General features: G+C 37.4%; 2 protein-coding genes and 1 long non-coding RNA gene across 3 annotated transcripts; 2 read left to right on the forward strand and 1 right to left on the reverse strand.

Moving 5' to 3' along the window:
• Nucleotides 1-4,015: 4,015 nt before the first annotated feature.
• Nucleotides 4,016-7,139, forward strand: LOC111891223 (uncharacterized). The gene is made up of 4 exons (XM_023887288.1): nt 4,016-4,252; nt 4,347-4,583; nt 4,731-5,088; nt 5,194-7,139. Exons 1-4 carry the CDS (start codon nt 4,016-4,018, stop codon nt 7,137-7,139), a joined length of 2,778 nt encoding a protein of 925 aa, XP_023743056.1.
• A 56-nt stretch (nt 7,140-7,195) lies between these two features.
• Nucleotides 7,196-8,020, forward strand: LOC111891224 (uncharacterized). The gene has a single exon (XM_023887289.1). It carries the CDS (start codon nt 7,196-7,198, stop codon nt 8,018-8,020), a length of 825 nt encoding a protein of 274 aa, XP_023743057.1.
• Nucleotides 8,021-12,363: 4,343 nt separating this feature from the next.
• Nucleotides 12,364-13,069, reverse strand: LOC111891253 (uncharacterized). The gene is made up of 2 exons (XR_002850123.3): nt 12,931-13,069; nt 12,364-12,645 (listed from the first exon to the last, which is right to left on the reverse strand). It is a non-coding gene; the product is annotated as an uncharacterized LOC111891253 (long non-coding RNA).
• Between the last annotated feature and the right edge of the window lie 6 nt (nt 13,070-13,075).

Genomic DNA, 13,075 nt, shown 5'->3' on the forward strand with positions numbered 1-13,075 from the left:
GCCTGCTATCCAACACAAAGAATACGCCAATAAAGTTTCCTAAACTCCTAACTTAAGTAGCTTCAATCCAAATGACCACTTGGGTCGTCTTCCCTCCCAACTAGGATGTGAAACCCACCCTAGTTCCACACAAGATTCAGTTCCTATAAATTTGAATGATTCTCCCCCACTTGGATTCACCACAACTTTCTCGTACCACAAAAATTATGGATTCCCAACCCATATTACCTTCATATAACATAAACCGACGATGACTTGTGCTCACCAATACTAGCGTTCCATTACTAGCCAATATCGATGATCGCCTAACTCTTGAAATCTAGAAGAATACTCCCCAAAATCTTAGCAAGTCCGATAACCCCAATCACTTCACATGATACCGAAAAAAATACTTTAGTCCTTTCTACTGGTGACAAAGACCATAACCCTTGCTCTAAACTGACGAATCTTCACCCCAACTACCCATCCTCCGCAGAATTTCTGGATTCTAACCATATTCAACCCTTATGATTATAAAATTCCCCTAGCACTTCCAATGACCAAACGAACTCATGCGGCTGCCATCTACATCTACTTGCTACCGTTCCTTCCCTAGCAACGGTAGTGATTGGTTCCAAGGTCCTGCCGAAGACGACTGTCAATCCTACCTCAACAATACTATCACGCCCGCACTCCGACTTCATTGAATAACTAATCCTGTTGACTCGACTAAAGATCTCTCAATCAAAACCCTTAAACTGAACCCAACAAAGAACCAGAACAATCTCCCAAACAATTGAATCCCGCTCAGCAAAATATGACCCACTAATGACCCTTGGCATGCAAAATGGCATGAAAATTTTCTTGATGATATAACCCAGGAAAAAACAGAAACCTAATCCGGAGATATTACTTACCCATACTCAAAAAAATATCAAAGCAATATAAATACAGATAATAATCAAGAGAAGAGCAAAAGATAATATACCCGCAATATCATCTGAATAAATACTGACCCCTTATTCCCGCCGAAGTACCTACGATGGAACCTGAGCTGCCCCAACCACTAAGCGGGGGCAATTCGCCTTGATATGACCGGGCTGATGACAAAGATGACACAATTCTACCTCCAGGGTGCACTCTTGGTGGAGATGGTCCTTCCATCCGCACCTACCACACTTAGACTTGTTGTGTACATGCATATGTGCCCCTTCATCCTTTGTGCGAACATCGCCGCCCCTTGGGCCTCTAACACCAGACATGGCGACGTCCAACTGCTCAGATCATTGAGTCAGACCATGAGTCCGCTTCCTATTCCCTATTTGCCTATCCAAACCAATCTCCTGCTCATGGGTTACCCCGACCATCCCATCAACCGTCTGAACAGCCAAGGTCTGACCCTCGAACCTAACGGCCAATCTATCAGTGACATGCCCAATGATGATGGGTATCTCCTTGCTTAAAGCTCGCGAAACCTCAAAGGTAATCCAATCATGGGATTGATCCCCCGATAACATGGTGCATAACCCACCTCCGATCCCATATGACAATAACTAGCAATATGATCCTCCTTCCTGAAGGATTCTAGGGTTCCACCACCTTTGTGCTCTAGATAAGCCCCCAACTGCCCCACTACAAACTTGGTCTGAAAATCCCTGAGACGACCATCCAAGAGCTCCAAAATCTCCTCCTTGACTAAACCAAAGATTACAGGAGTCCATTACAAAATACCGTGGGTAATCTCCAATGAGATGAACTCCCGCAAGCGCTCATCGATCGACCCAACACCTGCACCTAAGCCTGAATCCAAACCTGAACCTCATTCCCGAGTGCTCATCACCATTCTGAAAAACAACCATACAAATGATCAGAAAATATATAAGAATCCTCATACCACATGCTTCCTAGATTCTCCAAGACTCTCCTCGATTCGAGTATGGATCCTGTGTTTTCAGCAGTACAGGCCCAATGCTACCTTCCACACCTATCCATACTTTCCTCAAGAATCATCCCAAATCCTCTAAGTCACCTTCTCAAACTGCTACCACAAATGCTCGCTAAACAACCCAACTTAACCAATTGAAGCACTTCATAGGCTTTCCTAGATTTCCGACTTCACCCTGCCATTAGCTACTGAAGAAATCCCCATAATATCAGTTAACCACCTCATGAATACAATCACATGCAACAAAGTTCAGATAATACTTCGAGTAAAAAGACACATCCCTACAACGGTTAGACTAAAATGAGAGTTGCGCAATAGGGACAAATCCATCACTCTGAGATTATTCAACCTTCATCACATACGAATTAGTTAGTGGTAATTAATGTTTTTCTTAATCTGTGTGTTTTTTGTCGGTGGACAATAATATTGGGATGGATGGAGTATTAAATCCCGTGGCCACCGATGAACAGGAAACTTTTTTACTTTTTCGATTGTGTCATATTTTTCCAGTTTTCTTCTAAATTGTCACTGTAGTTTTTTTTCTTGGGCCACAACCAGGGATGAGCTTTGGAACCGGACCGGTTCAGAACCGGAACCGGTTTTCCTATATTATAAGAATCGGGAACCGGACCGCCGGTTCTAGCGCCGGTTCCGGTTCTGGTCCCGGTTTTTCGGTTATTTTTCAAAATAGAACCGGTTGAAATACTATATAGTATATGCTATCTTCTAGAACTTGTAAATGATTCAATATTTAACCAAATTATGACTTTTTACATTCTAAATTGAAGTACAAACACTAAATTACATGATGAAAAAAGAATCAAGTAATTCCGACTTCATATGAGTGAGTTATGCGCATTTTAAAAGCGGAGACAGATTCCAAAAAAATAAAAAAATGCCGAAATAGAAAAAACGCAACATTGATATGTTGTCTTCTGGGGTCTATAACTGATTCAATATCTAACCAAAATATGTGTTTTTATAGTCTAAAATGAACTACAAACACCAAATTACGTGCTGGAAAAAAAATTAAATAATTCCGACGTCATATGAATGAGTTATACACATTTAAAAAATGGGACATATTAGAAAAAAACAAAAAAATAATGCTGAAATAAAAAAAAAAATGCAACATCGATATGCTTTCTTTCGGGGCATGTGTCTGATTCCATATCTAACAAAAACATATGTTTGTACCGTCAAAAATGAATTACAAACTCCAAATTACATGTTGGAAAAAAATCAAATAATTTCGACTTCATATGAGCGAGTTATACGCATTTTAAAAAAATGAAAAAAAAAGTCAAACCGGTTTCGGTTTTTAGAACCAGGACCGGTTTTCATAAAAATGGAGAACCGGTAACCGGACCTATTACCAATTCCGGTTCCAGTTCCGGTTCCGATTCGGTTCTGGTCCGGTTCCGGTTCCGGCGGTTCTAATGCTCATCCCTAGCCACAACCATTCCAACCTTTTATTAATGCCACTAATTTTCTTTTTTCATATTTATCTTTTTTTGGGATATGTATCCTTTTTTCTTACGCAGCTTTTAACTTTCCACGTGCTGATTTGTAGACTTCCTTCTTAAAAAATTTCCGATCTAGTTTTCACACTTGCTTTCTTCCCATCGGAATCCGGCTAAACGGAGGTAATTTCCCTTCTTCTTTCTCATGTGTCTTTGATTAACGATGTTTCTTTCCAAATTGTGAACATCTACGTCTTCCTGTATGAGTTCTTCACGTAAAAAACGTTCTGCTTCTGAACTGTTTCTTGCCTGCTCTGCTTCTTCGTCGTCCACCGTTCCGAGGCGGAGTAGACTTCGTGCTTTTTCTTCTTCTGATTTGGTACGCCCCCTTCCAACCTATGATGACTCTGGTGACTGTTCACTTATCTGTCAATTTTGTGGTGCTCTTTTTTGGCATGGTGAAAGAGTTCTTCGTAGTTCCACTGTTACTTGACCATGTTATACCCATTGTTGTAAGTCGGGTACTGTTGTTTTGCCTTCCCCTTTGACACCTCCTCATGTCTTAAGAAGCTTGTATGACGTTCCTGCTTTTAGGCAAAACATTAGGGCTTATAATAGTATGTTTGCAATGACGTCTTTTGGAGGTGAGGTTGATGATGATATTAGTAAGGGTCAGGTCTCACATAGGCTTGGTTCTTTTTGTCCTGAAGGGCATAAACGTCCAAGGTTTTTACAGTTGTACATTGTAGACACAGAAAATGAGGTTTCCAACAAGCTGTATGCTTTTAATAAGCCATCAAGACCACCGTTAGATGAGAAAGTTGTTGTATTGTTGATGAACATGTTGAATGTTCATAACGAGTATGTTCGTACATTCAAGACTGCTCGTGACCTTGCTGCTGAGAGAGAGAGAGTTGGACTCATATGATGTCTATCTTTTTAATGATGTTCCCGATCAGCGATATGGCCCGCCCGCACCTGGTACTCTCGGTTGCGTTGTTTTTGGTGATGATTCTGTAACAAACAAGTATGATGTTATTGTATATGCAAACTCTGGAAATCCACAACGAATTAGCAAGCTTCATCCCAGTTACATGGCATTGCAATATCCTTTGCTTTTCCCTTATGGAGAGGGAGGGTGGTCTCCACGCCTGAAATTGGTGGCTGAACCAAGTAATGATGTGAAGAACTTAACGGTAAATATGTACTATAGTTATCAAATCCATGCTCGTGATGGTGTTTACTCCTTTATACTTAATGCATCTAGATTATTTCAGCAATACTTGGTTGATGCATATACTTGTATTGAGTAAGGGCAACTAGACTATATTCAAAACAACCAGCAACAATTGAGATTAGAGTATGTGACTGGAGTCTATGATGTTATTTCTAGGGGAGATGTCGACAGTCGGTCTATTGGGAAGCGTGTATTGTTACCTCCCTCTTTCGTAGGTGGTCCACGTTATATGTACAACCACTATCAAGATGCTTTATCCATTTGTAGAGAGTACGAGACCCCGCAGTACTTTATCACTTTTACGTGTAATGTTAACTGGCCTGAGATCAAACGGTATATGATACGTCATAGCCAAACGGATGCACATAGTAGAGCTGACATCATTTCTCGTGTCTTCCGTATAAAGGTCAGAGCACTTATCAACTTTTTGAAAGAGGATAAGACATTTGGCGTAGTGACAGCCCGTGCGTGACATTTTCTCCCCTCTCCATTTATCATTATATTGCTTTTTTTTTGTTGTATTACGTGTAACAATATTATATGTATACTGATATGTTAATTCTTTTCAGATTTGTACACAGTTGAGTTTCAAAAGAGGGGTCTACCACACTATCACACTCTTTTATGGGTGTGTAACTCAGACAAAATACGAGAAGCTGCTGACATTGACAGATTCATCAATGCTGAAATACCAGACCCAGTCAATGAGCCGCTGTTATACCACACTATTACAACCTCTATGATTCATGGACCATGTGGTTTGTTAAATATAAAATCTCCATGTATGAAAGATGGCAAATGCAGTAAACGGTATCCAAAACCATTTTCTGATTCCACTGTCATTGACAAACAAGGTTATGCGCATTATAGAAGGAACACTTTAGCACGTCATACGTTACAAAATGGTATTGAGATAGATAATGGATATGTTGCCCCATATAATAAATGTCTATGTAATCGTTTTAATGCGCATATCAATGTTGAATATTGTGGTTGGAACATGATGATAAAGTACTTATTCAAGTATGTTTCAAAAGGTATGGAACGGGCAAAGTTTGTTATTAAGAAGGATGTCTATGATAGAACTACTACTTCTTCACAAGAGATTGTGGTTGATGAAATACGAAGTTTTATTGACGGTCGATATATCTGTCCACATGAGGCTGCTTGGGGTATATTGAATTTTTCAATACACGAACGTGATCCGCCAGTGGTGATACTACCAGTTCACTTACCGAACATGCAAACAGTTTATTTTAAAGAAGACAGTCGAATTTCAGATGTTGTACACAATGCGTCTTTTGGAAGTAGTTTGCTTCTTGGATGGTTTGAGAATAACAAATGGGACAAAGGTGGGTTGGATCTAACGTATGGAGCTTACCCTTCAAAGTATGTGTGGAATAAGCGTGCAAAAAGGTGGAAATTAAGAGAGCGGATAACATTACATGCAATAGGTCGAATTGCATTTGTACACCCATCCGATGGAGAGTTGTTTTACCTTCGGATGTTACTTTTCCATCAGAAAGGTTGCAAATCCTATGAAGATGTTCGCACTGTTCATAACAAACTCCATCCTAATTTTCGCAGCGCGTGCGATGCTTTGGGTCTGATTGGAGATGACAAGGAGTGGCTGCTTGCCTTTACACAAGCATCAAACTGGGCAACCTCCGCACAACTACGGTCTCTATTTTGTCACTTGCTCATTCTTTGCGAAGTTAGTGATCCCATCTCCTTATGGGAAACTGGGTGGCGTGCCATGAGTGACGACATACTATATAATTTGAAGAAACACAATCCTAACACAAAATTATGTGTAAGTGATGTCCATATGCAACAGTTGGTCTTATTAGAGGTAGAAAAAGTTCTTCGCTCATGCACACCATCAAAGTCAGTAGCTGATTTCAATCTACCATTGCCATCAGATCACGTTGAAACGTTTTTCCAAAATCGTTTGCTTTTGGAAGAAACAAGTTATGATAGAGAAGAGTTGTCCAGCCAACACAAAATAATGGTGTCTCGCCTAAACAGTGAACAACTTAACATTTACAACTTAGTTGTATCCACACACAATAATGGCAATCAGGTCTTATTCTTTATATACGGGCATGGTGGAACTGGGAAAACATTCCTTTGGACAACGTTGTTATCTTATTTTCGCTCGATTGGAAAAATTGCACTGGCTGTTGCTGTTTCAGGTATTGCATCCTTGCTTTTGCCTTCAGGAAGAACGGCTCATTCCAGGTTTAACATACCAATTGACTTGTCAAATAAATCAGCATGCGACATTAAAAAGAAAACTTTCTTAGCAGCCCTGTTAAAAGAAACATCAATCATCATATGGGATGAGGCCCCTATGAGCGAAAAACGGTGTTTTGAATGTTTAGACCATTCTTTAAGAGATATCCTCGACTGTGACAGTAAGGTTTTTGGTGGGATGTCGGTGCTATGGGTGGTGATTTCCGTCAAACATTACCTGTATCTCCAAAAAGCAGTAGATGGCAGATCGTTGCTTTAACTTTACCAAAGTCGTATTTGTGGTCATGCTTCACGATGTACAAACTAAAGTATAACATGAGGCTGCTCAACGATGAAATTCCCTCTACTTCAGACTTCTCTGTATCCACGTTTGCATCCTGGTTATTGAAAGTTGGAGATGGAGATTTAGGATATCCAGACGTAAGTGACACAATGGATGCAAGATGGATTGACATACCATCTTCACTTATGATTCCTCCTGGACAAGCAACTCTACAAAATCTTATACATTTTGTATATGGGGATGGCATCCTTGCAACACCATCTGCTACTGGCTTATCAGCAAGGGCAATTGTATGTCCAAAAAACAAGACAACTCACCACATAAATGACCTGATTCTCAACATCACCCCCGAAAATATGACAACTTACAAAAGTGTCGAATTGATTGAATCAAATGGCACTCTAACATTAGAATTTGAAAGCTTCTACCCAACTGAGTATCTAAATCATCTTAACTTTCCAAGTATACCTTCACACATCCTGTCACTAAAAGTTAACACTCCAGTTATGCTAACTAGAAACCTAAACCAACGAGAAGGGTTATGCAATGGAACGCATCTAATGGTGTCAAAGTTACTACCATTGCTAATTGAAGCAACTATCATCACTGGAATATCAATTGGTAGACGAGTCTACTTACCGCGTATAAAATTCATTCATAAAAGCATTGATCTGCCATTCACTTTCATTAGAAAACAATATCCGATTAAGATTTGCTACGCCATGACTATTAACAAAAGCCAAGGTCAATCTCTAAACAAAATTGGTATATACTTACCTGAGCCTGTTTTCAGCCATGGCCAACTTTATGTTGCACTATCCGTGCAACATCCCCAGACTCAATCAGAATTGCAATAGACTCAACATCTAACAAAGCGCATAACACAACAAAGAATGTTGTATTTAAAGATTTTTTACACAACATAGATAGCAACGAGGTTGAACTCATTATCAACCTAACTATCTTTGGAAAATGTTATAATGCTCATTTCTTATCTCACGCTTTTATATTGAGTTAGTACATCAAAATTATTTTCATTACTAACAAAAGGTTGTTATGTTCGCTATCCATTCCAAAACATTGGCTATAACAACAAAGAGATGACTGAAGAGTTCACAACAATTGCTGAGCTAGGATACGGAGCACCTGGAACAAAACTTGAGCTTCGTATTGTACGTACATGGACGCCACAAGTCCGTACATATGAAACCTGGTTTCTAGCGGTCGACAAACATGTAAGTATGTCATTCATATTCGTAATGTATATATATTTCACTCTGTAACTCGAATTGTGTTTTGGTAATTTAGGGAGATGCAATACAAATTTTGGGACAAAATAAAGATCAGGGATACATACAATCCGTTTTGAATCTTTCTAAATGTTACACGATTTCCAAATATGCATGTGGAGAACCAGACGCCTTTCAAAAATGGATAGACAACGATGTATACGTCGTTGTTGGGATGGCTTCTTCCATTAGTGCTCTCTCAGACACGAGCACGATTCCTAGAAATTGGTTTCACTTTGTTACGAAAAAACAAATACCGAACTTTATTAATCGCTCCCCAGGTACAAATCCACACCAACAGGCACTACATAACAGCCAAACAACTCGTCTTTTTAAGTACCCGAAAATAAACACTCTCTCATATTTAACTTCTCATCACTTATGCAGACTTCTTAGCAATGTTCGTTAAGTTCAGAGACTGTTTCAAGAAAAACAGTGAACCCTTTACTCTCATCATTCTGAGAAATAATTTGTGAGTAATTTATCTTTTTCAATCTATTACCAACGTTACTAACATCGAAAACTCACATGATTTGTAGTGGTGAGGAAATTGCCATTAGCTTATGGAGAGAATGCACCGATGTAAGTGACAAGTTTGACCGCATTGCCATTCAGAATGAAGCAGGCCCTACGGTGATTGCTGTAACAAACGTTAAAGTTTCCTCTGTTGCTGGTACAAAACCAAAATCCAAAAGAAGGAAAATTTTAAAAATAAAAATAAAAATAATATATGATATTCTAATACATACAAATTACGATATCCAATTATCCAAAAGAAAATAAGCAAAATACTAACACACTTTTAAGTAGCAGGGTCATTAATGCTAGGAAGTACAAGTGCAACTCATGTTTATGTTAACCCACGGATTGCAGAAACAATCCCATTACTTGACAGGTGTAAAAACCATATATTGTGCATACTCATTTCATATACATTTACAGTAACTATCCTAAGAAAATGTCAGCTATGCAATCAATCCAACTTCTTCGATGACAATATCCGTCCCGTTAACATCGTTGTTCGACATAAACAAGAAAAGTCGTGCCGAGCTTCTGGTAAACCACTAATGCGTTACCATGTAAAATTTTTTACAACATCCAATTTTACTTATAACTCCATCTCGGCTCCAACTTATGTTTGTAGGAAAAGACATTTACAGTAAAGGCGTCCATTGCTGATCTGACATTCATAGACACTTGGTACCATGTGCTTTGTCCTAAATGCAAAAAAACAACATGGAAACAAGGAAATAGTTGGTTCTGTACATCCGATGGAGTGACGAACAACCCAATATACGTGTATGTAAGCGTAATTTTATATAAATAAGCACACACAAGTCACATTAACCAAAAAAATGTCACCCACATATATAGGTACAAACTTTCGGCCACCATCACCGATCCAACTGATTCAATGAATGTCATTGTGTCTGATAATGTCATGCAAAAATTAACAAACACAACAACAGACAAGCTCATAGACGACACTGAAACCAACAACATAAGGCGGTTACCATCTGTCATCAATGATAAGAAAGATTTGTCAAAAAAAAGTGGCCATCGAAATGATGAGGACATCAAATACAAACAACATTCGATTCATATTAACCGACATTGAAGCAGTCACTACTCACCAATCAGTTGCACCAGCAACACCAGCTCCACCGACTCCGCTTACCTCGAAGACAAGTGACGTCGACCTTGCAACGTCATCCACCTCGCCTAACTCAAAAGTCAAAAGAAGTCTGAACTATGAGGAAACAGGTAACACATAACACACATTCCAAACATCACACAAAAACTCTTAACATGTTCGTACTAAATGACAGGAAATGAAGAAACACCATCCCCGTCAAAACACGCATGTTATCCCGATTGAGAACGTAATCACAACTGTTATAACAATCATTCCCATCTTTTTGCACGGATGTTTTACATAGACGGATACTTACATGTGTTTAAATAATATAGACAGTTGTAGTGGTATGTAACTTCTGTAACACATCGTCTTTTGATCGTCCTCATGTAAATTTTGTAAGCTCTACATATATAAAATAGTTATTACAATAGCTTAATTACAACATGTTATGATTTCCTTACTCTACATTCTTTCATCTAAAATAAACCTAAATGACTTAGACAACAAAACCACGCATCTTTAAGATTATCATATACTCTTTTTTCCTTTTTACTTACGTTTCCACAAGATGAATTACATTTCAACTGTATTCTCCATGGAAAACTAAAAATCAATATTACAAATGATAATTAAAACCATCATCCTTATCCATACACCACTGACACAATCAATACCTGTAAAAAGCATAACTTATGAATGATGTGAGGTGACTACACGTATCAGCAAAAAATCCCAGTATATAACAACCAGCATCAATAAAAAATATCACACACCCAAATAAACAAACAAAATGGATGCCAGAATCACAGCTTACACCTAAAAAGAACAAGCTAGAAAAAAATGCAGTTTATCATAACAACGATGCTACACCAAGAACAAAGAAGACTCCATAGCCTTAAAACAACTTATATTAATGTTGCTACTGACTTACGCAATAGAATACAAGCGATCAACAACCTGCAAAACGACGTTGACTCAACTTTCAGATCCTTCGTTTTAAGAACTTTGCTCTCTTGCACGTCCTCCGACAACCTCGTGAACAACAACCTACAACAGTACATAACGGATACAGAGAAAACCATAACCATGTTAGAAGAAATGATTTCAATTCTAGAAGGCTAAAACATAGAACCAAAAAGAAGATAAAATGAAGTATTTTGTTACCTGTTGTTCTTGTAAAATCCTTACTTTATTATCTTATTATCATTAAATGTATGCCTGATCAAGTTTCTAATCTTTTGTCTATGTTGTTGCTTCTGACCTTTTTACATATTTTGAATGTAATACAATTAACATCTAAAGCCCATTCGCCCCATGCGGAGCATGGGCTTCTCCTAGTATGTTATTAAAATGTTTAGTCTTTTGTAAAACAATCCGATGATAACGACTATTTTATTTTGTTATCTATTAATTGTTAGTTACAGGGCCGGTCCATATGTTTTTAATGCCCTAGGCGGAAAAACATACGAATGCCCCAATATTTGAATTAAATCCATGGGCAACATAAATTTTGCAAAACAAAAATACAAGCCAAGTTTTTTTGACCAAGTACATATTCATGACTTAAAACATCACCAAAACATTGTCTTCACACATATTTTGAATCAAAAATATAAATTTTTATAACATAGTTAACATTAGCTGTTTCAACAAATTCATTAGAGCTACCAACAACATCAATGGCAAAATCATTCCTTTGTCTTACAAAGTATTTATACCAAGATTCCTATAAGTAATCCTCAATATTTTCTATCTTGAGTGTGGCCAAGGGATCTGGTTTAATGTCTTCGACAATCTACTATAATAAATGAAAGTTTTTTGCCACATGTCCTCTTCTCCTTCATTTGGACACATGACATTTTCTATAATTTTTAAAATTTCTATTTTCCACTTGTCATTTTATTAAATTAAAATTTCACATTTAATATGTAAGGTAATATACATATAAGGTATTTATTAGAAAATGTTTATATATGTAATGTATTCAATACATTAAAGCCTCATTAATTTTAATAATTCAAAAAATTTCTCATTTTTCTTATAAATCCAAAATTTTCAAATTGTTAAAATTTTATATTTAATTTTTTTTAAATACCCCCATGTAATACATGGGTCTCACACCTAGTTAACAAATATGTCATATAATAATACCATGTAAAGAAGAATAAAAACCACAAATATGTTTCTGGTTCAATTTGTTTGGCATGAATATATGCAATTTTCGGAGTACAATGATTTGAAAATGGATAACCATAAAACATCTTAAGTTGCATTGGTAATTAATTTGCAGAAAAATATTATGCCCAACAAAACTGTGACAATTTGTTTTCAAATATCTAGATGTGCACTTTGTTGCCTAGTGTGTAGCTGATATGACATTATGACCTCTGAATGAGGAAAATAAAAAATCAGAATCAAATTGAAAAAAATACATTTACATCTGCTAACAAACACACACTATCTCTAATTTCAATATAACATCAAAATTAGAACACTCAAAATTGAAAAAGTACCCTTGCGAATCCACTGTCACAATTGGGAACAATTCATCCACCTGAAATCAAAAGTAAGTTATAAGTACACCTAGAAGTAGGGCTACTAAATTGGGGCTATAGTCGACCCATCAAAACAGAACTACTACTAATTACTAAACTTACAAAACAACAATAAAGCAACTTATTCACAAAAATCACAAGTCACAAGTGATGTTTATGAGTTTTAGATAGGAGAAAAGACAGATATCACCTTATTCACAGGAAATAAGGATAGTAGAGAGTATCTGGAAGTATTTTCTTGTGTTCTTGACAGAAAACGAAAGATAAAAGTTTAGAGAACTTACGGTTCTTCGAGTGTTTCTTGACAAAAATCGGGAGACGCTATATTATTACGTATCTAAAAAAGAGCGTCCTCCTGAGTCCTAACCAATCGACGATTGGGAAATATAAACTCCTCGTCTTCTACTTCTTTTACATCTTGACTTTTGT

Source organism: Lactuca sativa, chromosome 6, assembly GCF_002870075.4.
Source record: "Lactuca sativa cultivar Salinas chromosome 6, Lsat_Salinas_v11, whole genome shotgun sequence".
NCBI classification, from domain to species: Eukaryota; Viridiplantae; Streptophyta; class Magnoliopsida; order Asterales; family Asteraceae; genus Lactuca; species Lactuca sativa.